The sequence below is a fragment of the Schistocerca americana genome, chromosome 1 (genome assembly GCF_021461395.2).
Source record: "Schistocerca americana isolate TAMUIC-IGC-003095 chromosome 1, iqSchAmer2.1, whole genome shotgun sequence".
Classification (NCBI taxonomy): Eukaryota; Metazoa; Arthropoda; class Insecta; order Orthoptera; family Acrididae; genus Schistocerca; species Schistocerca americana.
Window position 1 is genome coordinate 167897024 of NC_060119.1, and position 26524 is coordinate 167923547.

Here is a 26524-nt window from a genome sequence, read left to right on the forward strand (position 1 = left end):
TGATAAATGGAGTATAATTTAGAACATATCTGGCTGCCAGTATCTGAGTGCTAACTGTTATGATAGACACATTTTCCACAATTGTCTCCTGTATGTTGTTAAGATTAGACTGACTGTCATGATTTTGATAAATATATGGAACCATAGTATGGCTTGGTGTCTCAGTGGTAAGGGGCCTGTTTACAAATACAAAGGTCTCTGGTTTGATCCCCAGGCAATACTAGGATTTTTATCTCTCACTTGTCACTTCTTTCATCTCTGGCAATGCTTATTGATGTGAACATTGTCAAGTGCCACTGTGGTTCTGAAATCGTATTTAATGATAGGTCTCCCTATAACTGGTTGGGCAAGTCAGTTCAAATGTCAGAAGAAGGCAATGGCATACCATCTCCTACAGGACTATGCCTAGTAAAGCACTGAGGTGTTCAAACCAATCTTTGGATTGACAAGAGCTATGGAACTGTGACATGTTCAATCCTTTCTTTTTTTTTTTTTTGTAAGAGTGTCATTTCAGTCCTGTCATTAAATACACTTGATGTTTTCATACATCCAACATAAAAATATCACTATCTCAATGTAAAAATACTGCTGTACCAACTAACTAAATTTTCCTTCCCTTGACATACACATCAGAATGATACATGAATCTGTTCTGATCTGGACTATTTTACATCTCTACTAGCATCTTACAAAATCATTAATCTGTAGACTAGACCACCTCCCCTGTTCCTCAGCTTGAGTAATTCTTGTCTGATGAGTTCACATCGTGGGTATAGGCATCCTACAGTCCAATAGGCCAGAGTGATGGTTGAGTCCATGCAGGGATCTAATCCTACGGAGTGTACCATAGAACCCAGGTCAAGAGTTACGGGTTAAGACATCAATGGTAGCAAAAATGGAGAAGATTATTTGGTACAACAAAATTGGCAACACGTTCCTCTGAGGTAGAGCGCATGGCACCCACTGCCTTGTGGGATGAGGAGGATCAACTTTTCTTCCACAGCCAATACAGAAATCTAAGACTGGTGATAGTATTAAATCAGGTAACAGAGGTACTAATAGTTTCTCCTTTTTATAGCTGTGGGTTGAAAGGACACAAAATATCAGACCAGCAGAAACCTAAGAAAAACTAAGGAGAGAAACCAAAACAAAACTCTGCAAGGGCAGCAGCTGATGATCAAGATGGAAAAGAGAACAATTACTGTTTCCCTGCAGCTAGTTATGAAAGCTCAGCAACTTCAACTGAAATTAAATGGTATTTAGATTTCATAGCTACAAAGCATTTAATAAATAGCAATATACAATTGAAAATTGTGAAAAGATTGCCAGAGCCAATTAAAATCAATATTGTGAAGTCTGGAACATTTTTATATGCTAAGTGTGTCATGAAATTGAAGTTATGAGTGGTGTAAATGGCAAGAATATTCTTATATTGATTACGGATATTTTGTCAGGTATCCAGAACTCTGCTATAACCTACAAACAATATGAAAAATAGAATCAGAAGGTCTGCGAGTAGTTTCTGAGAACCGTAAAGGTATTATTTGAAAGAACAGTGTGACTCTTGCCATTGGACAAAGGAGTGAGTCAGACATCTACATACTAATCTTTACACATAAAAAAGGAACATCAACATCACGCAGCTTCACCAACAGAAACATTTGCAGATCTGAGTTATGATCATATTCATAAGTCGCAGATGCAAGGTGATGAAATAAACCAAAAATCTGACAAGTCAGATTATTATTTTTGTGCTACATGTATTGAAGGGAAACAGACATCACAGCCCCATAAAACACAAAAAGTAGAACGAACCAGACCACTAGAAAATACTCATAGTGATCTAACTGGACCTGTTACTCCAATCTCATATGATAAATGAAAAGTACATTTTGACATTTATTGACGACTTCACTCATTTTGCCTGTGTATATTTTCTGGAAGCTAAGTCAGAAGTGCCAAAGTTTTTAAAAAATTTTGAAGTAATGTCTAGAGCTCAATTTAATCAGAAAATAAGTCCTCTTCACTGTGATAATGGGCATGATTATATATCAAATGAGCCGAAGACTATCTGAGAAGACTTGGCCATTTAGTTTGAGTTCACAAAGTGATATACATCACAGCTGAATGGGGTTTCTGAATGTCTAAATATCACCATTTTGAATAAAGTGCACTGTAAGCTTTCAAAATCCAAACTTGACGAGAGTTTATGGACAGAAGCAGTGTTGACAATGGTTTATATTAGAAGTAGGAGTCCAACTGCAGCCTTGGTAGGAAAAGTACCATCAGCTGAATGATTTGGGACAAAACCCAACCTCAAGAAAATGAAGGCTTCTGGTTGTTCAGCTTCCTTAAAAATTCCAAAGGAACATTTAGTTAGTTTGATACTTGTTCACTTAGATCCATTTTTATTGGCTGCTATCCAAATATATATAGATTTTAGTGTCCAGAGCAGAAAGAACTTATTTCAGGAGAGGGTGCAATTTTTGATGAAATGGAATCTATTTTCAACTGGATAGCTAGTGAACAGTGGCTTTTAGGAGAAGATGAAAACAGGACAGACAAAAACAGGACAGAAGAGTACAAAACATACAAAAAGAAGAAAGAAGACAGGAAATTTGAGAGATTTGATCAGGACACCTGAAAAGGAACAAAACACTTTGACACAGCAACAGAGACCGAAGGATGCCTGAATGATTTGACAATTACGCAGTACTGGCCTGGCATGCTGAGTCATTTGTTGTTGATGGTCCTGAATGCTATTAAGATATACAAGGGAGACATGCTCAACATGGATGGAGGGATGTGATCAATGAAGAAAAAGTAACTGGAATTTATTGTGATTTGAGATTTGACTGAGTGCTATTCAGGGAAGAAATCAACTGATAGCAAATTTGTGTTCAAAATTAAACAAAATCAAGATGGAAATATTGAAAGATATAAGGCATATAAGGCTAGGTTTCTAGTCAAAGGCTGTGCTCAGAGAAGGGGTTAGGATTACTATGAAATATATGCTCCTGTTGCATGTTTGGCTATGTCGAGAACACTGGTGTCAATCATCATTGAGGAGGCTGTATTTAATGCCAAATTTATGTCAAAAATGCCTTTCTTGATGGGGAACTACTTGAAGAGATCTACTTGAGGATACCTCAAGATGTCACAAGTCAAAATAATCAAATCTTCGAATCAAAAATGACTTGTATGGACTGAAACAGGCTTCTCATACATGTAATCCAACAATTGATAGTTCTGTCAAAGTTGGTGTCCTTAGACAATCAAACACTGGCAGATGACTGTATGTTGGTACTTTAGAAGAAAGCAGAGTGTATCTTATATTATACACAGATGATGTTATAACTACTACAAGTAACTTTGAAGAGATTAACAAGATTAAATGGGGCTTTGGAAAATTGATTTTTCAAGCGAGAAATGGGAGAACCTCTTGGCACTGATTTCAAAAGGTCAGATGATGGAAAGATTATAAGTCAATCTATACATGCTCGAAAACTACTGGAACATGCTGACATAAATGGTTGTAACCTGGCTAAGACACCATCAGAGACCAAACCCACAATGCAAAGCAGACCACTGCTGAATAATGGTGTAGAGTACATAGGTGAATCTTAACTATTTTGTCTGTCAGTGGGTTGTTTGATGTATGCTATGCTTACAAGACCAGAACTGATTGTTCCAGTAAATTATTTCAGCAGATACCAAAGCAAACAAAGAGAGGGCCATTAGAAGGGACTTTAAAAAGTAACAAGATACATTAAAGGAACGCTGAATTTTGGTTTGCACTATGAAAGAGGAGGAGCAGAGTTGGTTCTCTGCTATGCAGATGCAAGTTTTGGCAGTGGATAAGACAGGAAGTTTACATGGGGATCCCTTTTGCAAGACCATGGATATATTATTCGTTGGACAACAAAATGTCAAAGCTGAATCTCCTATCTCCAACTAAAACAGAAGATGTAGCCTTGGCCACAACAGCAGCTGAATTTCTGTGACTAATTCAACTACTGACTGACATGGGTCTCAAGGTCAACTACCCTAAGGATTCTTGCATTCATTTACTTGAAACATGGGAGCATCAAAGAATGAACACGTTGACATTAAATATAATTTTGTCAGAGACTATATCAGCAAGGGAATTATTGATGCACTTTATATAAGTACAAAGGGATAACAGGCTATCTTGTTGACTACGCCATTCATTACTTGTCAGAGAATCTGTAAAGTTGTGAGACTGTTTAAATTTTGCTGGGTGAGTTGAGAGTTGTTTGAACTGAGGAGGAGCACTGAGTGTTGCAACTGAGATCTCTCAACTGAATTATTTGTTTAGTACCTCGCACCCCTGTGCTATTATTTTTTATTCTGTCACTGGTAGCCAAGAGTTACAGTTTTCTGTCTTTATTCAGAAATCAATAAACATTATCTGAACGTTGACAAATAAATTGATGTTATTACATGTAAACTGATAATTCATGTGCCTGAGGAATGCTCATAGCTCTCTAAATTCATCGCCTCCAAATAATGGAGTTTTAAATTGGGTGACAGTTATTTCTTCTCCATTTTGTTAGGGCTACCCCTGATGTGAATCAATCTGATTCTGCAATGAACAAATGGACACACCAGTTTTGTACCACAATGTAAAACTTAATTTGGGCTTTTCATATTTTTCATCTTAGTGCTATGCCAACTCTACTGATGCACACTAAGTCATGCATTCATAGCTATTATCCAATGCATAATATATTACCACTAAAATGGTCAACAGAAGTTACAAATTTTGTTTGCATGTGACAAATATGTCATGAAAGTGATTGAATCCATGTGTCTGTTAGACTATCATAAATGATCACTTTGCTGGTCACAAACACACAACTGGTTACGAATAAGCCATTCTCCACTCTTTTTTGGATGATGTACCAGCCTCATTGTTACAGGAGTCCGTGTATATGGTTATCAATATTGGAACTGCTAGATTACTGCTATGGGTCATGCAAAGAGGATTCTTCAGATGGTTCATCTGGCAGAACATTTATAAAAAAAGACAAAGATTGTGTTGTGAGTCTGGGTCCAGTAACCAGTTTTCATCTGTCAGTTATTTGAACATAACTTTTGTACTTCTCTCTTCTTCCCTTTTTGACCCCACTGCAGAGCCTCCCATAGCTGTACCCAACAGCCCACTGTTCCGTTCCAAATATACCCCTGCACACACCCAAAGGCAGCACTAGCATTTTCACCGACCGCTACCCTGCTATCCCCCTCCCCACCTTACCCAGCAGCCGTTCTGTACCTCCACTACATGAACCAACAAAGATCACTGCTCACCTCAGATACAGTCACTGTCAGGGCTTAGTGCCCATAGACAACAGTGGCAATGTGTGTGTGAGTTATGCACAAGTGTTTCTTGCTTTGTCTATATCTGATGAAGGACTTAGTTCTATAGCTATTAATATTTAACTGTCATTTTTTCAATGTGTCTGTCTGCCACTCAATTTGTCTTCCATGTGGTGAGTAGCAGTCTATTCTTTCCATATTGTTATTCAATCCTAGATTTTCCATTGTATTTTGTCATTAATAACAGGCAGAGATAAACATTTATAGATTAAATAAAAGAGCAGAAAGGGCAACACTCTCATAATTAGAAAATGAATTTCATGCCAAGTCCTGCAAGCTTAGTTGGTCACTTAAGTGGCTGTCACGTGTAGAAAATATGAGAAACACATTCATAAACTTTTGGGGCTGGATTTCTCACACATGACACACATTCATTTCTCCCATGTGACCATGCATTCACCATTTTTGATGTAATAGTAAATGTTTCTGTTCAATGTGTTCTAGGGAGAAACACAACAAGTGTTTGTAGCTAACAACTAAAATTCATTTTGAAAGATAAGGTAGTGACTACTGCACCCATTATATCCATGATCGCAGTGTGTTGCTACGGAAAAATTGGTATAGTTTACACATGAAGAAGTACTGAGAAACCTGTGTATTTCACAGATTAAGAAATATTGAGAAACCTGATAAGCTCTTGTTTAACCATGGAGGGTTATTCTTCTCACGATCAGGCATTTATGACTTTCATGAAGAGCCGCACAAATGATAATGGATGTGAAGCTAAACAATTGTATCAAAACACAATTTTGGACAATTGACTCATACAATATTTGCTTTTGATTATCAACACTTCATAGAGACAGAACAGCAACATCAGTTATTTACTGACACAGGATAAGATTAGCTCTGGTCATATGTCAGAAAGAGTTTATTTCACACATTGTCAAAGAACCAAGTACCAACACATCACATCTTCTCAAATCTTATATTATGACATGAACTACTGATGTATCTATACACATTCATCTTTAGCACATGCAGAGTGCTTGACAACTTTTCACTGGCCAGAAAAGAACCTACACCAGCCTGTTGTTTTGGTCATCGGTACTGTGTACAGATGATCTGGAAGATGTGCAAATGACGTTTTTCATAACCAGTATTTGTAGGCAGATGAAAATCCTCATGATATATCTTAGGCTAGACACCAGCACAGTAGCTGTGTTGGCTTGGAAGGATACATGATTGTCTGCTAGTACCATGTTCTTCTAGTATAAATTATAGTTTCTGCCTACAAGAACTTGTTTCAGAACACATCTCTAGACTCCTTACAGGATGCCTTCCAATAAAAAATGAAAAATATATGGTTTATGCATAAGGGGTCTTCCAGCATTTTTCAGTTAAATTATTTAACATGCACTGGATATTTATTATGACAGACTCCTTCTCCTTGACATATGAAGCTAAGGAAGGACCACTTCCATTCACTGCATCTTCACTTTACCTCTGTCCTTTTGACTAACATGTGTGAAGGAACATAAAAAAATTCGTTTATGCAATACATAGATGAATAACCAATGTGTCATGGAAACTTCAAAACTTTTCAAGACTGTGTGGAAGAGTTTTTTTTCCATCATTACAATTTTGTAAAATGTTCTTTCATTAATATTTAAGAAATGAAGGACTTTATGGTTTTGCATGAATATTTTGTTGTTTTGTGTGTGAAATCTTTTTAATGAATTTACTACACTTATCTCATAATAGAAGTCTCAGATATTCTGAAATCCATTAATACTTTAATTGTTGTGAAACAAATTAGGAACTTCTACCACATTTCTGTTACTGGTACAGTCCAGTTCACTTCAATATGCCACAATGTACTCTGTGATTGCTCATTTACTTGATTAATATGCCATGTATCTCTTTTATACTAGAATTACAACTTAATTTACTTGTGATTAATCACACTCATCCATTTTAAAATCTGCCTCCAAGATCCACTGATGAATGTAAGACTGCATACCTTTTTTTATGAAGAAGCATAATGTAGATATTACAACAGTTTTTTGTATGAATGTGCATATTCTGATTACTCTGTTTGAATGATAATTCATAAATACGTGTTGTAATTACTGTGATGAAGGAGCTTTCATTCAAAGAAGTTGCTATCCACTGCAGTATAGATAAGTTATTGTAGTCAAAGAAAACCACCACAATGTACAACTGGACTGAGAAAACAATCTGAATGTCCCTAAGAAGGAACCAACACAACCATATGTACTATTTAACGTTCAGACTTCAAATGTCCAGTGAGATTGATACCAAATCACAGATTTAAACACCTACACACACAATTTTAAAGAAATTCTTGTTTCTGCTGATCTATATGGGTCAAATACATTACAACAATATATTTATGCGTACTTTCATATAGAGTTGGAACTGACATGGGTAAGCGAGCATTTTACCTTCTTCTACTTGTTAAATTACAAAGTATCTTCACAGTTTGTAAGTATAATAAATAGTGAATTAATGATTACTAAAAGTAGAATTAATTGCATAAGTATGTAGCTTTACACAAGCATCAAGTATAACAAATGAACTGTTGCTTTGGCAAGGTTTCTAAGGGAAGGGATGTTCGTGCTTAAAAGCTATTGAAACCGCCATTCCTGTACTACAGCTATCAAATTTGGCTTATAATGCCACAGTGCTTACAATACAGTCAGTACATAATGGTCAGTGAGCCATGCACTCAAAAGAGACACATTCTTCTGTACAAATCAAAGGCATCTGTTGAGGCAAGCGTTGCGGGCAGCAAGGAAGAAACTAGCAAATGGACACAACGCAGGTGGCAACCAACAACTGGACAGACAAAAAACTCAGTATTAAATATCTGAAATATTATTTTTGTTATTGAGAAAGCAGAGGAGCAGAGGCAAGCCCTACCCTCCAGATAGTTCTGGTAGGTCGCATTCAAGCCACCTTTCACCATGCCTGACTGCATCATCATCATCCCCACATCTGCAAACAGGGAAATAAGAAAATACTGCAAAGTCCTTTAAACTGCAATATAACTATCATATGTAAAATTGTTAATCCAGGCAGCAGTGTCAAAAGGAACACTCTGAGAAAGCAGATACAGCAAAGCATCTGTTTTTCCCAAGACAAAAGATGCTATTAGGTAAAACCATATCAATAGCGGGATACTGAAGCTAATGCGAATTTATCTTACTAAAAATATTTATTGATGCAGCTTATTCAAACTATGATTCAATATTGAACATTTTTAACATACATGAGTGAATAAAGAATTTTTTAAATTTCAAAATACAGGAGATATATCTTAGCAAGTAATTTATCCAAATTTTAGTAGATATTAGAAAAGATGTAATTAAAAAAATGACAAAGCAATAAAGTGATGTTCTAATTTATCTCTTGCAAGCAAATCACCAAATAAAACTGCATCAAAGAGACTGGAAGTTTACCTGATATCATTACCAAAGGATAAAACCATGCATTAAAAAATCAGTACTATTCCTCAAATAACACATAAATATTAAAAGTCTATCACTATACAGAAAATTTGGATACAATACAATTAGACTAAGATAAGAAGTCACTTCTGCTTTGTTTCATTCAGTACTTCTTCTGGTTATATTAGAAATATTTAATAACAAAACTATCCAGTAATTTGATATGCAAACAACAAAAATCAAAATCTTCAGACAACACATTTTTCTGTCTAATTAAGAAAAGTATTTCAGTTTCATAAAAATGTACAAGCTGTCATAAACATGCCACAAGAATAGGTAAAGTTAAAGTCTAATGAAAGGTAGTAACAATGTTCATAAGAACCTCTGTGTTTTTCTATATCTAACTGAGAAAATGCAAGCACAAATCAACACACTGACTGTAGTACAACACATTAAGAATATTTATTTGGGCACAGGATAACAACATGCAAAATCAGGTGCCCACATACACAGGTAAAAGTTGAAAACAGAAATAAATATTGGGAATATACAATATTAACTTTAGATAAGCTGACCCTCACTCACCAGAGAGCTGGAACCATGCCAGAGCCAAGATAAATATATTCATGAAGGATTTTTAAAATTTTAATTCTAACCTTCCCCTTTTCTTCCTTCTTTGTTTGCAGAAATTGCATATCTCTGAAGTGTTAACAATCTATATGCCAACATCTCTTTGATGTTACTCTGTCACATTAATTTATTTACATTTTTGCAGTCTCTTTCTGTCATCTAATCAGAGTCCCTTTCTCATTCCATGTAAACAGAATCCCAGCAGAAAGTTATTTATGTGATTTACTCTGTACCATATTTCTTATGGCTGTCACTTATCCCTGACCTGTTTACTAAGCACGAAACATTTTACGCTAAGAATATTAACTGGTGCCAATGGAATGACATGCTGCTTATGTGTTCCAGGAAGTCTTACCACCACTTCTGTCACATGGGCAGCAACAACCCACTCACATACACTCAAGTTTAGTGAGACTGGTAACATATAGGAGACTGAGCTTCTCCAAGAAAGAAGTCAGCAGTGCCATCTTGAAGATTATAACAGTGACCAACAGAATGTTTTACATGATTCTGGCAAAAAGTGGTATGAAACACATGTGAAATGCTGCACTATTCCAAGTCGTTCATAAAGATAAGTCTATTCCAGTGATAGATGTCTGGATAAGGAATTGCTGCATACCATGCATATACTGCAAAATCGCGCACTGAGTACAAGCTTCTCTGAGACTAGAGATACTTCATACACATTGTACATTATGTCTTTGGTAAATTTCTTCATATGTAGTCTAGTTGGAGAAAAAGACCTATATAGCATTGGTGTCATGTTGTATTAACAATTAATATCTTTCATAACCAAAGTAATTAGTATTTTGCATAAAAAATATGTTTTATTTAAAATGAAATCATCACTGTATATATAGTGTGTGAAATTTAAAACAACATTATTACAATAAACTTGTAAAGTAATGTCTTGACTGTTAACTTCATGTAAATCTAAACAAATGATGTCCTTTGAATGTTTGAAATGTACACGTGTAATTAAAATTCAAATGGTTTCATTAAATTACTCAGGAGTATGTTGATATTGATATAAATGGAGTCATTATTTACACATTTAAAGGCAATTATATGAAAATAATATGATTACAGTAAAAGAAACAATAATTTGCACAAATAAACTACTATGATGATTATGTATTTGCATTAGAAAATATTTATGATGTCAAATGCTGAATGACTTGAGAGTGCCATTTCTCAGCTCACATTACATGTAATTTTTTGACAGCAGTCCCATTCCAAAATCTGTACAGAAGAGAAGCGTTTTTTGAACAAAACTGAATACTGTTGTTAAGTGACTGTGTGAAAGAATACAATATGTGGAACACATCAAAAGTCATACCTGATGCATTTCATTTAAACAATGTGTATTAAAAACATGAATTCTAAAATCCTCTTGCAGTATGGAATCATCAACTTGGTAACTGTGCCATTAAGAACAATGATTGTGGACAGAAATATGATAAATTCTGATAAGCTGAAAAATTAATCACTTACCTAAATGAGAAAACTCATTTATTCTAACTTTCCTTCATGTGAAGAGTTTTTGATGTTTCTGAGCAAAAGTAACAACAATTTTTAAATGAACCCACCACAATTTGATTGTATTGCTGTTTACGTAATTATGACCCAGGTTTCAGCCTTTTATGCCATTTTCATGTGACTGAGTTTATGTCATTAACACATATTGCAGGACATCAAGCTCATAATTGGCCATAAATCAATAAAAATATTTTTCTTAATTTATGGCCAATTTTGAGCTTGATTCCCTGCAATGTGTGTTAATGACATAAACTCAGTCACTTGAAAATGGCGTAAAAGGCTGAAATCTTGGTTGTAATTAAATAAACAAAAATACAGTCAAATCACAGAGTGTTCATTTAAAAAAAATCCTTCATGTGTTAAACAAAACTTTTATCACACACTGTCACATAAGAATCTTTTGAAAATTATAGTCTGCCATATAATAAGATTTAACTGAGCAATAGAACTTGGTGGAGGTTAGAAAGTGATCTAAATTTTCAGCTTTATTTTTAGTTGATTATTTTTGGTCTCATCTGGAAGTGTCACTTTTTAAGGATGATCTGCTTTTGTAATTTAAAGGTGAAAAAATTAAGTGATTCGCCATGTAATGTAATCAAGCTCAAGAAATACAGTGAATTCTATGATACCAGCAGGTACTGATATCTTTCTTCACAAAAAGAAAAGTTGTCATAAAAATTATGTCCACAGAAATAAGTTATTTATTGCTTAAATATGTATATTCCATGTATTTAGAACAATAATGAAGTTTTATCATAAAATTTTGTAAATTCAATTCTATTAAATTTTGCTAAATATGTATCAGTTATAGTCTCTGACAAAGATTCAAACTCTTTGCTTTGTAGACCTATATTACTCCTGTTCCCCCTCCCCCAATCATATACAGACTTGGCATAAAGTTATGGTGAATGGTGCTGAAGTCTTAACGTAAGGCTGCATAAAGCAGACTTATTGTTCAAATTATTTGGTCAAACTGTGATTATAGTGGGTGAAAAGTTTTGGAATACATATAAAAATACCACACTTCAGTTTTGTAATTTCAGAATTACTAGATATTTCACATTTGATTCATCAGTTTATTTTTTTACACACTAAGCCAGCCTGTAGACATTATCATGCCTCTGAAGAAGCCAATGAAGACAACATCAAGACAATCAATTGTGCAAAAACTTCATGTATTAGTATGCGGATATGCCCTTTCTGCAACCACTTCGAAATTATTAGTAAAGATCAGTCAAAAGACAAGCAATTGAAAACACAGTATTGGAGAGGCATATTACAACCAGTAACAGGAGGATTTCGATTTGATGCAACAACTATAATAACCAGCCTCGATGGAAGAATTAACCGTACATCTTAGTATAAATGTACTGTTGTTGTTGTTGTGGTCTTCAGTCCTGAGACTGGTTTGATGTTCTGTAGGACATGTTCTGAGGCATCAAGGGATCTCCAATTTAGTATTGGAGGGCAGTGTGGAGGGTAAAAATCGTAGAGGGAGACCAAGAGACGAATACACCAAGCAGATTCAGAAGGATGTAGGTTGCAGTAGGTAATGGGAGATGAAGAAGCTTGCGCAGGATAGAGTATACATGTATATGAACCTTTAAACCAATTTAAAACAGTATGATGGACTAAGAGTTCAAATGCAGTTTCAGTCTCTCATGTGCAGTACTCTTAGCTGAGCCATCTGACTGACCTTGAAATTGCCACTACTTTTCTTTGATAGTTCCAAAACTCCATGGAGTTCACAAACTTCTATCCATAAAATAGGTAAGATTTGCACATACTCTGCTGACAAATAAATGTATCTATTTATAAATTAACTTTAGTTAAGGATTCAGTCATAATACACTATTCTTTAATTCCAACTCTCATATAAAAATCAGTGAATATGCTCATGGGAAAAATATATCTAAAAACAAAGATGATGTGACTTACCAAACGAAAGTGCTGGCAGGTCGATAGACACACAAACAAACACAAACATACACACAAAATTCAAGCTTTCACAACAAACAGTTGCTTCATCAGAAAAGAGGGAAGGAGAGGGAAAGATGAAAGGATGTAGGTTTTAAGGGAGAGGGTAAGGAGTCATTCCAATCCCGGGAGCGGAAAGACTTACCTTAGGGGGAAAAAAGGACAGGTATACACTCGCACACACACACACACACACATATCCATCCACACATACACAGACACCACATACACAGACACCACATACACAGACCCCAGTCTGTGTATGTGTGGATGGATATGTGTGTGTGTGTGTGTGTGAGTGTATACCTGTCCTTTTTTCCCCCTAAGGTAAGTCTTTCCGCTCCCGGGATTGAAATGACTCCTTACCCTCTCCCTTAAAACCCACATCCTTTCGTCTTTCCCTCTCCTTCCCTCGTTTCTGATGAAGCAACCGTTTGTTGCGAAAGCTTGAATTTTGTGTTTATGTTTGTGTTTGTTTGTGTGTCTATTGACCTGCCAGCACTTTCGCTTGGTAAGTCACATCATCTTTGTTTTTAGTGAATATGCTCAGATTGACAACTCATCTGATGCAAACTGTCATGGAAAGATGTTAGTACTGTTAATAATGGTGAACAAAACATGCTGTAGTGGGTTTTTAAAGAAGCATCCAATATGTGCTAGATATATGTTTCATTTTAATAATAGCACATTTATAGACTTTGACCAAAATCACACTTGTTGGCCAGCTGATGCAAGATTAATTTCAGGCACATTGTAAAGGTGATGATAAACTTGATTACAGTCAGAATTCTGTATGTCCAACAATTTGTATGTATGTCCAACAATTTGCACAAACTGCCAACACTAGAAGTAACTACAATTTGGAAAGGAATTATTTAGCAATTAATTTATCTTTTGTGCTAACTGTTTTTGGGCTCATTCTTCAATTCTGTTAAACTACCTTTCATCTATATGCTAAAAGTATGTGTCTAATATATGTGCAATTATAACTTATTTCACTTTATCACAAGCCTGAATAGAACTCCAGTCCAAAAATATTTCATAAGATGTCTTCGCTGGCTACCAGTTTGGAAACCTTTTGCTTCAGTGTTCTTCTGAGCATCCCTCCATTTCATTGAACACAACTATGGTGGTCACTTTGCATTCCAGTGAATGCCTTTGCTCCCAAGAGCTGCTGATCACTTTCACAAGTGTACAGTTGCTGGAGGGTTTACCAAAAAATACATATAAGCAAATTATCTCTGACTGCAGACCCAATCCAATGCTATCACAATTTTCAAAAGTTTTTGAGAAAATTCCCTATCATGGAGTACTCCTCATTTGTCTGAGGAGTACCTGGTAGCTGCATTTCAATGGCAGTTTGGTTTTTGTAATAGATTCACCACAAAGAGAGCAAAAAAGGTTCAACTGATAAAGTTCTGGGAGAGAAATATAAGAAAAATTATTCTGTTTGTAGATTTTGTGATTTTTACCAAAGCCTTTGTGTGGATCAAAAGATACAACTGAAAACCTAAGGTTTTAAGGGATAATGGTATCCTTCCATTTGTATGAATGGAGTCTTATCTTCACAAAACAAATCAGAGTGCCATACTGATAGGCAGTGTCACAGGAATGAAAGTAACAAGGATCAATACTGTGTCCCCTCTTGTTCTTAAGTTACGTTACTTGTCTTCCAATGACTCCAAATAATGGTTCAAAAACTGTAATGTATGCTGATGACACAAGAATACTTATCAAGGGTCCAAATTCAACCTTAGCAGACACAACTTAGATGACAATGTCCAGACCAACAACTGGTTCACAGCAAATAGTTTTAGTCTCACAGAAAAATTTTATGTAAACAATAAAATTAAAAATTACATTAAATCTACAATTTTTACCAATGTAACGTGAAACTGGCAGTTTTTTCAAATTGTCAAGAAATCTGGCATTTTTCTCTGTTCCCATGTAGAAATGTCTTAAATCTGAGGGGCAGTTTACTAATATTGGTAACTGATAGCTACTGAATGCTGATATTGGATTTGGACTATTTTTTTCATAATGATGTAAACTGTGTGTGATCTTACTATGACAGTCAATTTGTCGAGGAAAGATTTATGCACGTAGATATGGTATCAAATGAAAATGTCCTACCCCAACAATATCTATTCTAGTAAGTTTGGTGTCAATGTGGCACTTCCCGATACATTTTTACACAAACTATTGTACAAAAAACTACGTGTTTCTGAGAAAACTAGTGCATCAATTAAACAACACATGTTTGTGGTATGAAAGCACAGAAATGAAAAATATCAAATACGACACTTTAGTTGGGCAAAAACATTAATTAACATGTTATCTGATGACATTTTTATCCAATGTAGGACCTGGTCTACATAACAGATCACACTGTTACCGCAAATAACCTAAATATTGGGGAAAAAATTCTCAGTTTCTGTTAGAAACACACCTGCATAAAGTTACACATCCTGTGCTCTGATTCACTGACAGAAGTAAACCGAGTGGGTGTCACATTGATTTACATGTTTATGATTCTCAAGTACATTGTTTGATGTTATTCATATATATACTTGTGTACTATTAGGTATAATTTGTTGTTCAAAAATATTAGGAAGTGCGATGTCACCAGATAAAATCATTAGTTATTTCCAAAGTTAAAAGTGAAGATTGCTTCATTACTGTGGGAAATGGGTTATTAGTGATTAAATCGGTAGGCTTTTAAGAAATATGAAGGGTAAAATACTTCAGGCAGATTGAATAAAATCTTCTTCGTTTAAAATTCTTGAGCTTTCAATGGCTAGCTCCGCCATTGTCATCAGGAGTAAAACTACTGACTACTGGGGCTGGCATTATATCCCACTTATATACCTACAGTTATGGGTGCTGGCACCAATTAGAGGTGGCTAAAATGACGCATGTGTAGAAGGTGAGTTGGGTAGTTCATAGCATCTCTGGCCCCCCTGTGGGTCTAAGTGATGTCAGGGGATGCAAGGGCCCATGCCACATTTGAAACTGCTGCTCCCACCTCCCTAGAAACATTAAGCATCCATTGTTCAAGGAGAATGGCTGCAGCAAAGGACACATTGCAAATGCTTTCAAGTGTCACCGAACAAGGATGCCTTGTGAATCGGCAGAAGAAGTCAAGCTGGCGGCTTTCCTGCTGTACTGTGGGGCAACAAGCACCAAGTTAAGATGAGCACTGCAGAGATGGGGATCGAGACCAGTGTTCTGGCTTGCCCCCAAGGTACAAGATATGTTGCACCCTGTTAAAGATGACGTAGCTCTTCGTGTGCCCACTGTGTATCGCGTCCCTTGCAAGTGCGGCAGCATCTACATAGGACAGATCCAGTTGCAGATCATTGTATCAAGCACAAGAGCCATATTAAGCAAAGGGAGCTTGACGAGTTGGCCTTAGCTGAGCATTGCCTTGAAAAGAGCTACAAAATATAGTTTGAGAACATGAGGGTCTTGGCTCACGAGTCAACATACTGGGACTCCATTACAAAAGAGGTGGCTGAGATTAGAATGAACAGCAACAATTTCAGCAGAGACCAGGACTAAACACTGAGTAGGGCATGGTGGCTGGCTTTGGATGTCAAAAGAAAGCAATGACAGTTGCGACATCACTCAGACATGTGGCCGGCCAGAGCAACTATGAGCTGCCACGCACATACCATTTTGGCCCACTCTGACTGGTGCTAGCAGCCATTATTATAGGTATATAAGTGGGAAATAATGCCAGCCCCAGCAGTCAGTAGTTTTACTCCTGATGATGGTGGCAGAGCAAGCCATCAAAAGTTTGAGAACTTTATTCAAATTGATGCGGCTTGAAGATTTTAATCAGTTATGCTGCTGTGAAAGACTCTGAGGACACTTCAGGAAGAGGTGTAGGAAACACCTAAGACTGGCTTGCACCGTCAGATTAAGCTCACAACCATTATACCCACAAATCCATGTATACATTCTGTTTTACAGAACTAGGTTTTAATTTTAGCCATGGGATGATAATCAATTAGCCCAGTCAATGAAGACGAAAGAAGGGAAAATTGGAGAAAAAATTCCTGTAGCCACAATTTTAGTAGTGGTGGTGTGGAGCATCATGAACAACATAGAGGGGAGTGTCATGAATAACATACAACAAATCACCACCTGTGGGGTTTGAACATTGTGGTTGGGTTGCGTTTAAAGGTCCTTTTTGACGTTTTACTTGAACAGCTTGAATACCGCAGCTTCTAACGAAAGTGTTTCCCATTACAAAATCAAACAACAATAAATTTCCTACAGGAAAGATCCTATTCATTTTTTCTCTAGAACCGATAGTTTCTACATTTCAGGATATGGAAAAAATTGCAAATTATTTAAAATAGTGTTTTAATGGTATAAAATTAATGTCTATTGTTAAATGAAGTGGCTTAAGACCAAATATTGAATAACTGTGTAATATCTAACAATAGTAGAGCCATACTGAGGGATAAACTGTGTGCTGGAGACGTGATGGGTGGCAGCAACAGGGAGTGGGACCGGAGTCTAGAAATGTGAGGGAAGGCAGGTTGCCAGAATGAGGTAACTTGTTTCCCTTATTTGTGCTCTGCAAAATGAACAGTGAATGAGTGAGACCTCACTCTCTCTACACCACCACATCACAGGAAACAACTACACATTGTTTTACAATCATACCAACCCTTCCACAGCATGTCTCATAAATCACTGTTGACTCAGTGTGCAGACACACCTGGAGAGTGTTTATTTTCCAGAAATGCAGTAACACCAAATGGAATATGGATATACAGATATAGATTACTAAAAAATCTACACATAAAAAGATAATCTACATGAATCTCTACACACTGCCTTGGACAGCTACAAGGGAAATTGATTGTTAGTCATCCTCTACAACTGTTGTTGCTTTCTTCTCAGAAAGGTCAGTTCCACCATGATGAGAACTGTTCATTCTTCAGTTCAGTTCAAAGATGAACCAGCTGAATGGGAAAGAATTGTAAAAACAGTTGCCGCTATGATACTGATGGTTCAAATGGCTCTAAGCACTATGGGACTTAACATCTGAGGTCATTAGTCCTCTAGACACAGAACTACTTGGACCTAACTAACCTAAGGACATCACACATATCCATGCCTGAGGCAGGATTCGAACCTGCGACCATAGCAGCAGCACGGTTCTGGACTGAAGTGCCTAGAACCACTCAGCCACAGCAGCCAGCTATGACAGTGAGTCAAGGAATAAGATAGTTCTGTTTTTACAACTTGTGAAAACTTCTGTAGTAGGACAGAGGAAATGGTACCTCATACATTTCACTTCATGTCTTCATGGACTGCTTTCATACTGGAAGTGGGCAGCGATGTGGATGCAGAAAAGCCAGCATTATATGTTCTGTAAAAAGTGGGGCATGCCATGGTATGTCTACAAATTGTGCACCATTACTTGATTTGCAAGATGATGATGATAATGATACAGTTGTTGATTGCTGATATGTACACATTACAGATGAGATTTTCTACTTCTTAGTTCAATGGGCATTAAATATTAATTTTTACAATTAAAACACTATCTTTAATAATTTAAGATTTTTCCATCCCCTGCATCACTGAAACTATCAGTCCTACAGAAAAAATGAATAGGACCTTTTTTTGTAGAAAATTTAATGTAGTTTAATTTTGTACTGGGTAACATTTTCACTAGAAGCTACAGTTTTTGAGTTATTCAAGAAAATATCAAAATGTGGCCTACAAATGGCCCCACCCCCACTCCAAGGCTCACACCCCACATGTGGGGTATTATTTGTATGTTATTTATGACACTTTCCCCTACCACTGTACAAAAGTTTGCGAATATGTGAAATTTTTTCCCTAATTTTCCTTCGTTGACTGGACTAAATTATATTAATGCTGAAAGGGCAAAGAGTCTGCTATGTGTGCCTAGGTGGCAAGTCTCCATCATGTACAATATTCTAAAAGAATACAAAGCCCTTAATAATCTAGTGTAAAAGCAACTTTTTATGCCAGAAGGATATTTGGACAATCTCAAATGTCTGATGTTGCACTGAAGGCAGCTTATGTTCCACTCTCAAATTTAGACTACAGACAACTGTTTCCACATTACAGTGAAGTGAAGACAGATTAGCAGCATAATGTTTTTTCTTTGATTGATTAGATTTACAAAAAATCTTTTTCAATAATGTAAATAAATGTGATCTGTGATGTCAATAACTAAATGTAATTGATAGGTATATTTTCATTTTAAGTGTAACATTGAAAATGAATTAAATAAGACAAAAAATAAGGAAAATGTGGTACTTCGAAAATAAGCTGCTGAGAACTAATGTAAAAATTGGCAAAAATATAATGCCAAAACTGGCAGAAAATAACAGAAATTTGGAAAATATAACTATGAAACTGGCAAAAATATTATACTGTAATTGGCCATAAAATAAAATGATTTTTGTTTCTATTCCTGTTCTTATGATATGTTTTAAACAAGCAAAAATAACCTGCTAGAACAGTAGCCGATACACAGAGACATTCAAAATGAATATAGGAATTACAAACTGCTATAACTATTTAATGCCAGTGTATCCAACTCTTTAGCTTACCTATGCCACACTGGAAGGAGACAAGTACTTTTGGGCCACACATAATACACTTAGCAAAAGCAATAATCACTGAATAAAAATGGGAAGGGGGTTGACAGACAAATAACATAATAGCATCATGTGCCAGGAGTTTCAAATTGAAATTATTCAGTTTATCATAATTTTACACAAATGAAATGTTATGGAAGTTTTTTTAGTGATCATTTGATAGATGCTAATTTCTTGGGCCACCTTGAGACTCAGTTTCGGTGGCATGCAGAATGTGGGCCCTGGGCTGGACACCCCTGATTTAATTCCAGAGAAAGTAACAGAAAGTTCAATTTTTAACACACTTTATTGGTGTTCTATAAGACCCCCCATGTTCATATGTACATCTACACAATAATCCAATTCACACCATACCTACTAAAACAATCAATGTGAGTGCATTAACATTTACATTTTGAGTTTTGGAATTGTGCCCCCCACTGACAAACACACACAAATGAGTGATCCAATTGTTGGAAGACTTTGATTTATGCTTTATTGGGCATGTTCTGGATTCCAGTTTACTGTGCTTGTGTAAGAATTGAAATTTTGCACTTCTTTTTAAGATATTTGTATATTTATTTATAGAACGTCATGTATTCAGTGGTTACAGTCTTTCATAGTCACCATATTCATTTTGAATTTTTATGTGCTCCTTGGAGTTAAGTTAGACAACAAAACAATATTTAGTTATGACAAAGAAATTCAGTACACCATGGTTTTAATGCAGGAATGTATCTCACTTTTTTTTAAACTAAAACATGAGTGTTGGTTTATTTTTCATGTCTTCATTTCCTGTTGTCTTATTTAAATATCTTCTGTGGCAGTGCAACTATGTTAAATAAAATATTTATTCATCTTCTGTGAGCAGTAAGAATATTGTGTAAAGTAGGTAACTGCATTTTTATAGAAGCCTTTTTAAGCATATTGATGTTCTTACACTCAGATCCCACTACATTTACTCCAAAATGGTATTTGTTGTCAATAACAAATATCAATTTCAGTTTAAGTGTGATTTACATCATCACAATATATAATTTTAACTTAGACAGCATTCAATAAGCTCCCACCTAGCATAAAACAAGAAATTGAGAATCCCTACAAATTACAAAGAAAATTGAAAATACAGCTCATTAGTCACTATTTCTACAAATTATTCAGATATCTAGATTCAAAGACCGAAAATTACTACTGGCTACATGCCAAGTAACAGCATTCATTGTTAACTTGCTTGACATGTAATATATATTGTAAATAGAACTCTTCATTTACAGAAATAAATTTCTATTTTCTTTGAGAAATACCTACATTAAGCTTTCAAACATGCTTTTTGGTAAAATATTTCAGAGACAAAATAGTCCCCCTTTCCGTTCTCCAAAATGTGACCACACAAGAGGATTTTGTTATCAAGGAAGACAAACCTGGCGTTCTAAAGTTCAAAGTATGGAATCTTTTAATGAGGTAGGTAAATTAGAGAATACAAAAAGAGATGAGGATAAGTTTAAAATAGATAAAATGTGAATTAGTGAAGGGCAGTGGCAGTGAGACCATGACTTATGATCTGGTGATCCAGGTTTATCAACCCAAAGTCAAAAAGGAGTAATGCAAGACTAGGACTAACAATGAATAAGAAAATAATAATGTGGGTGAGCGATTATGAACAACATGGCACCCCTCTATGCCAACCCATCTATGGGCCATCTGGAGGATAATCATCGTAGACTCCCAAAACCCTGAACCCAGAATCTGGTTCAAGTTCACTGATGATATCTTCACGATATGGACCCATGGCCATCCATTCAGAACCTATACACCTTCTCTCCCATCCATTTCACTAGTCTTTCTCAACTCAGCGTGCGTCCTTCCTACATGTTGACTACCTCCTCTCTAATGATTCCATCCATACCTCTGTCCACATTAAATCACCAAAATCACATTATCTGGATTTTGACAGCTGACATCCCTTCCATATGAAAAAATTCCTCCCATACAGTCCTACCATCCAGGGACAGCTTACCTGCAGTGACAAGAACTCCCTTTCCCAGTATGCTGACGGTCTTAACAAAGCCTTCACAGACAGACACTTTGTCCCAGACCTAGTCTGTAGATACATTTTGTCATCCAGTAAAAGACTGGAATGGAACAACTGAAACACATCCTTTGTCTTTCATTATCTGTCATCATGCACTGAAATGAAGGACATTCCACCAAAGATCTTCCTCTTCCCTCATAAAGTGGTGTTTTGTCACTCCCCCCCCCCCTTCCCCAGCCTCCAAAACATCCTAGTCTATCCCTCTGCCACTCCCAATCCAAACCCCTTGCCACAGGGATCACACCCTTTTGAAAGATCCAGGTGCACAACCTGCCTAAACTACCCACCATATTCCAGTCCTGTCACAGGTTTATCCTGCCCCATCAGAGGCCAGACCACCTTTGGAGGCAGCTGAGTCACATACCAGCTCTGCTTTTTTATTTTTGTATGACTACCAGGATGAACAGCCACTACCAAACTGTGGCCCAGAACAAACTAGATCACTCTGTGGCACAAAATGCAGCTGAATATAACCTGCTATATTTCAATGGCTGCCTCACAACCCAGGACATCTGGCTCCTCCCCTCCATCACCATCTTTTCTAACCAGTGCAGATGGGAGTTATCCTTATAACACATTCTCTGCCCCCAAAATTATCAGCCTTGACCTATGGTAATCTAAAGTCCCTACGCCTGCCACCCAACAGTTCACGCCACTTTGTCCTATCACCTCCACCCATTTCACATTCTTTCAATCTCTCTGCGTGCCACCCTCTGTCAATGTGATATACTTGTCCATCCTTTCCCCTTCTTTCATCTCTCTTTTTCCACCAGCAGCCTCCCCCCCCCCCCCCTCCCACACCACACCGCACCACATCTCCTGCCATTTGCACCTGGCAGTCTCTAGTGACTGCAGTCCCTATCAGGCACTGCTCTTCTCTCCCTCCATCCCTCCACCTGTAACCTGCTGTATCTTGCCCTCCCCCATCCCTCTCCACACCTCTATTTATGTGACAGTCACATTCCAGTTGGAGCTCCTGGTGGATGTGGTCATGTGTGTGTGTGTGTGTGTGTGTGTGTGTGTGTGTGTGTGTGTGTGTGTGTGTGTGAACTCAGATTGCTTGTGTGTGTTTGTATTTCCTTTGCTGAAAAAGGCTTTGGCTGAAAGCTATCAATGTGTAACAATCTTTTCATTGTGCCTGTCTGCAAGTCAATGGATCATCTTTACAGTGAGTAGCAATCTATCCTTTCCTAACATTGTTGTATGAATGTTTATTTCTTCATTTGAAAGTTGAATATTATCCAGTACTTTACTTTTAAATGTGCCTGTCTGCCACTCAGTGCCTCCTCTATGTGTTGAATAGCAGTGTATCGTAATTCATACTGTTATTCCATTTGTGATATTCCATTATTTCCACTTCTAGTACTGTGGTTGTCAATATCATAGTTGATTCTAAATTCACTCCCATTACTAATCAAAAATACCAACAGATAATAAATGTGCTGGTAAGTGAGTGTTAGAACCTCAAAGTTCCTAAAGAGGCTTGTGCAAGATTTTTGGTTACTGAATTTATTTAATATTGTTACTCCACGTATCTATAGTACAAATATTTTTTGGTTATGGCTGCATTTCCCCAGAAAATTATGCCATAGGACTCTAAAAGTCAAACAATGCAAGATACACTAGCAATCTTACTTGCATGTCAACATAATGAGAGATGTTTTAAAGTGCAAGGCAGATAGAACTGAGATATTTGGCTAACTTATCCATACATTGCTGCCACCTTAGTTTATACCCATAGGGATACCTACAAATATCACACACAGAGTTTCTGCTATTGTCTGTCTATTGATCGCTATGTCTGGTACTTTTATTTTTCTGGGATTGCATAGATCAATTTCGGAGTGACAGTTTGTTGTGAATCAGTTGTGAGCATGTTCCACTATCCTCCTGGTTTTTTCTTATATGGACAAGTCTAAGATGTTTATCAGTATACTTCCATCATTAGCAAAAATCAGTGTTTTTGAACAGCCTTTCATTGTATGTGGTAAGTCATTTAAATTGTTTCAGGACAGGAGTGTGCCAAGTACCGAACCTTGTAGCACAACTTGGCTAATGTTTCCTTATTCAAACCCTTATTTTATTTCTGTGGTATCATTGTTAATATTTTCCTCTGTGTTCTGTTGTTTAGATATGGCTAGACCCACACAGAGGGAAGTGATTTTAACAATTTAACATTGTAATTTCCCTAGTAGACTTCAGTGATTTTCACAATCAAAGGCCTTGGTGAGATCATATGAAATCTCAACTCAGCAACATTTCTCAATTAAATTTTCCAGCATTGTGTTCTTGAGGTCAGACACTGCTTTCTCTGCAGGCAGCACTTTATAAAAGCTGAACTATGCAACTGTTACCCATTTTTTGTTAGAAAACTGGTTCAGTATTCTTTTAGGCTACCTTCTGAAATATTTGAAAACATGAGGAGGGAGAAGAGTCTATAATTGCAGGGCATATGCTTATCTCAACCCTTGTAAGTGAATATTATTACAGCATATTACAGTCTTCTGGGAATTAATCTGACTGATTAGAAAAGATGAAAAGATAACTCGGTGGGTGGGGTGGTGGGGGGTGGGGAGAGGCCAGCCAGCAAAAGATTTCAGTACTTTGGTTAAAACAGTAACACAGTAATTGATTTTCAGTAACCAAATTATTTTCATTCAATTATTGAGGTGAAAGTGCAAATGTAGAACATTTCATCAATGCAGGAGATGAATACTGTATCTAGTCAAAAGTATCTGAACACCTATAGTGGACATTAATATGGGTTGTGTCTACCCTTCGCCTTTATGACAGATTGAACTCTGATGGTGTCAGTATGTCCATAGAGGAATGGCAGATCATTCTTCCTCAAGAGCTGAAACCAGAGAAGGTTGGATGGGGTCTGGAGCAAAGTCAACATTATCTCTGACTGTTCCTCTACTGTGTGCAGTACACAGTGCTGTAAAATATGTTCATATCCTTCTACTGTCCAGTAGCATTGCTCTTTACAGTTCCTAAAGTGTTACTTAGCAATGACTACAGAATATGTGACTTATGAGGAGCGGTTTGACCATCACATCCCACTCTTTTTAAATCACTATGCACAGCAACTGTGCTAGCTGGACTGCCAGTAGCATTTTTGAACTCACAAATGATTTCTTCTTCTCACTCCAAGTGATTTTTTACAACCTTCATTTGCAATGCGTGACAATCACTGTCCATCAGTACATGAGGTCTGCCTCATCTTAGTTTAGCTGTGGTTCTTTTTCCATACGTAACATCACAATCATATCACTAACAATTGTCTTGGGCAGCTTTAGAAGGGTTGCTATGTCCATGATGGATTTATTACTGAGGTGACACCCAATGATTAGCCCAAATTTGAAGTCACTGAGTTCTCCTGAGCATCTCCTTTTATACTCTGAGTCGGCCTCTTGTGACATCTAGTTGTCAAGCGCACATTACATAGGAATATCTGGGTACGTCTGATCAGATATGTCTACAGTCTTATTGTCCAGTTTGGGTAACATACCAGTCTCTTAGAAATGATACTAATGCAAATTTTATCTGCATAACCCATACTAAACATAAAGGAATGTGCTAAGAGGCTGGGTGAAAATACCAGCTGTTAATTATCACAGAGAGAATCTGAAACCTTAATTTTTATGAAATTGGATAATCTGCAGAGGGGACAGCTATCAAGGTGTGTTTATTACTTTTTCTTGAATTTATAAATATTCTACATGTGTAACTTGGGGCACTGTAGGAGCTTGTTGAAGACCAGAATACAGAATTCCATTATAAAACCTGTACAAGGAGACAAAGCCTGTATAGGAATTACCCCATATCTTGTGCTGAGGACATGTAAATCAGAATCTGTCTAAAACTTATTTGACTTACTTACAAGAAGTAATAATAATAATAAACAATAATAATTACGAGCATCTGCACTGGTAAACTAGTTAAGAATTCCAGGATATTCAAAAATGACCTCTGCATGATGGGTGGTTACCTCATTTACATAATACTCTCAATGAACACTTTTTCTAAACAAATATTTCACTAGCTTTAGTTTCCCAAAAGCCAGTTTTATAAGGCAGTATAAGAAAGTATGCATACCAAGTTGGAAATCTTGCCTTTGGGGTGTTTTTGTTACATTAAAATTGTGGCCCTTGTTTAGTGTGTTTGTGTGATCAAGAAATATTACAGTTTTTGAACAGATCTTTAAAATCACTCTGGAAGATGATTTATGTACATTATACACAAGACTACATGTGATACTAGTCCCTGCGTGATCATATGTATTATGTTTCCATATTCTGCATTTTGGTTTACTCCTGTTAGGGAGTTTCTGGATGTCGCCCTTTTTCTTTCATTCTGTACGTAAGATACTATCAGTGCAAAGGAGAAGCCATCATATCTGAACATTTTAGTTGTTGGAGTATAAATTAATGGTTGACACAACTGAAAGCCTTACGAAGGCCACAGAACTTACTGAGATAGAGTCTACTGTCATTTTGGTCTTCCAGGACTTCACTTGTAACCACATTTACAGATTTGCAAGAAACTGTATTCAAAAAGCAGAACTAAGATGCAGTTTTTCTTTAAGAGTGAGTTTGTATTTCTTTGTATTCGTTTCCTCAATTAAAATAAAATGCCTTATAGAGTGAAGTTCACTTATAATTTTAAATGAACTGCCCATCTTCAATTTAATACATGTATATTACTACAGGATATTTAAGTTTCTCAAGAAATATGTGCTGATTGCTCAAGATGTCTTATCAAGTCAGCGCAAGAGTTTAATACTCTTGTGCACACTCCATCACAGCCACAAGAATTACAGCTTTAGCAATATAACA

The 26524-nt window shown here is 36.5% G+C and overlaps 1 protein-coding gene across 1 annotated transcript in view; it reads right to left on the reverse strand.

Moving 5' to 3' along the window:
- LOC124552186 (calcium-activated potassium channel slowpoke) overlaps positions 1–26524 on the reverse strand; it is an 881186-nt gene that overhangs the window by 399319 nt on the left and 455343 nt on the right. The window contains exon 14 of the mRNA XM_047126498.1: positions 8287–8361. Within this exon, the coding sequence (XP_046982454.1) occupies positions 8287–8361 (75 nt within the window). The remainder of the gene's footprint in view (positions 1–8286; positions 8362–26524) is intronic.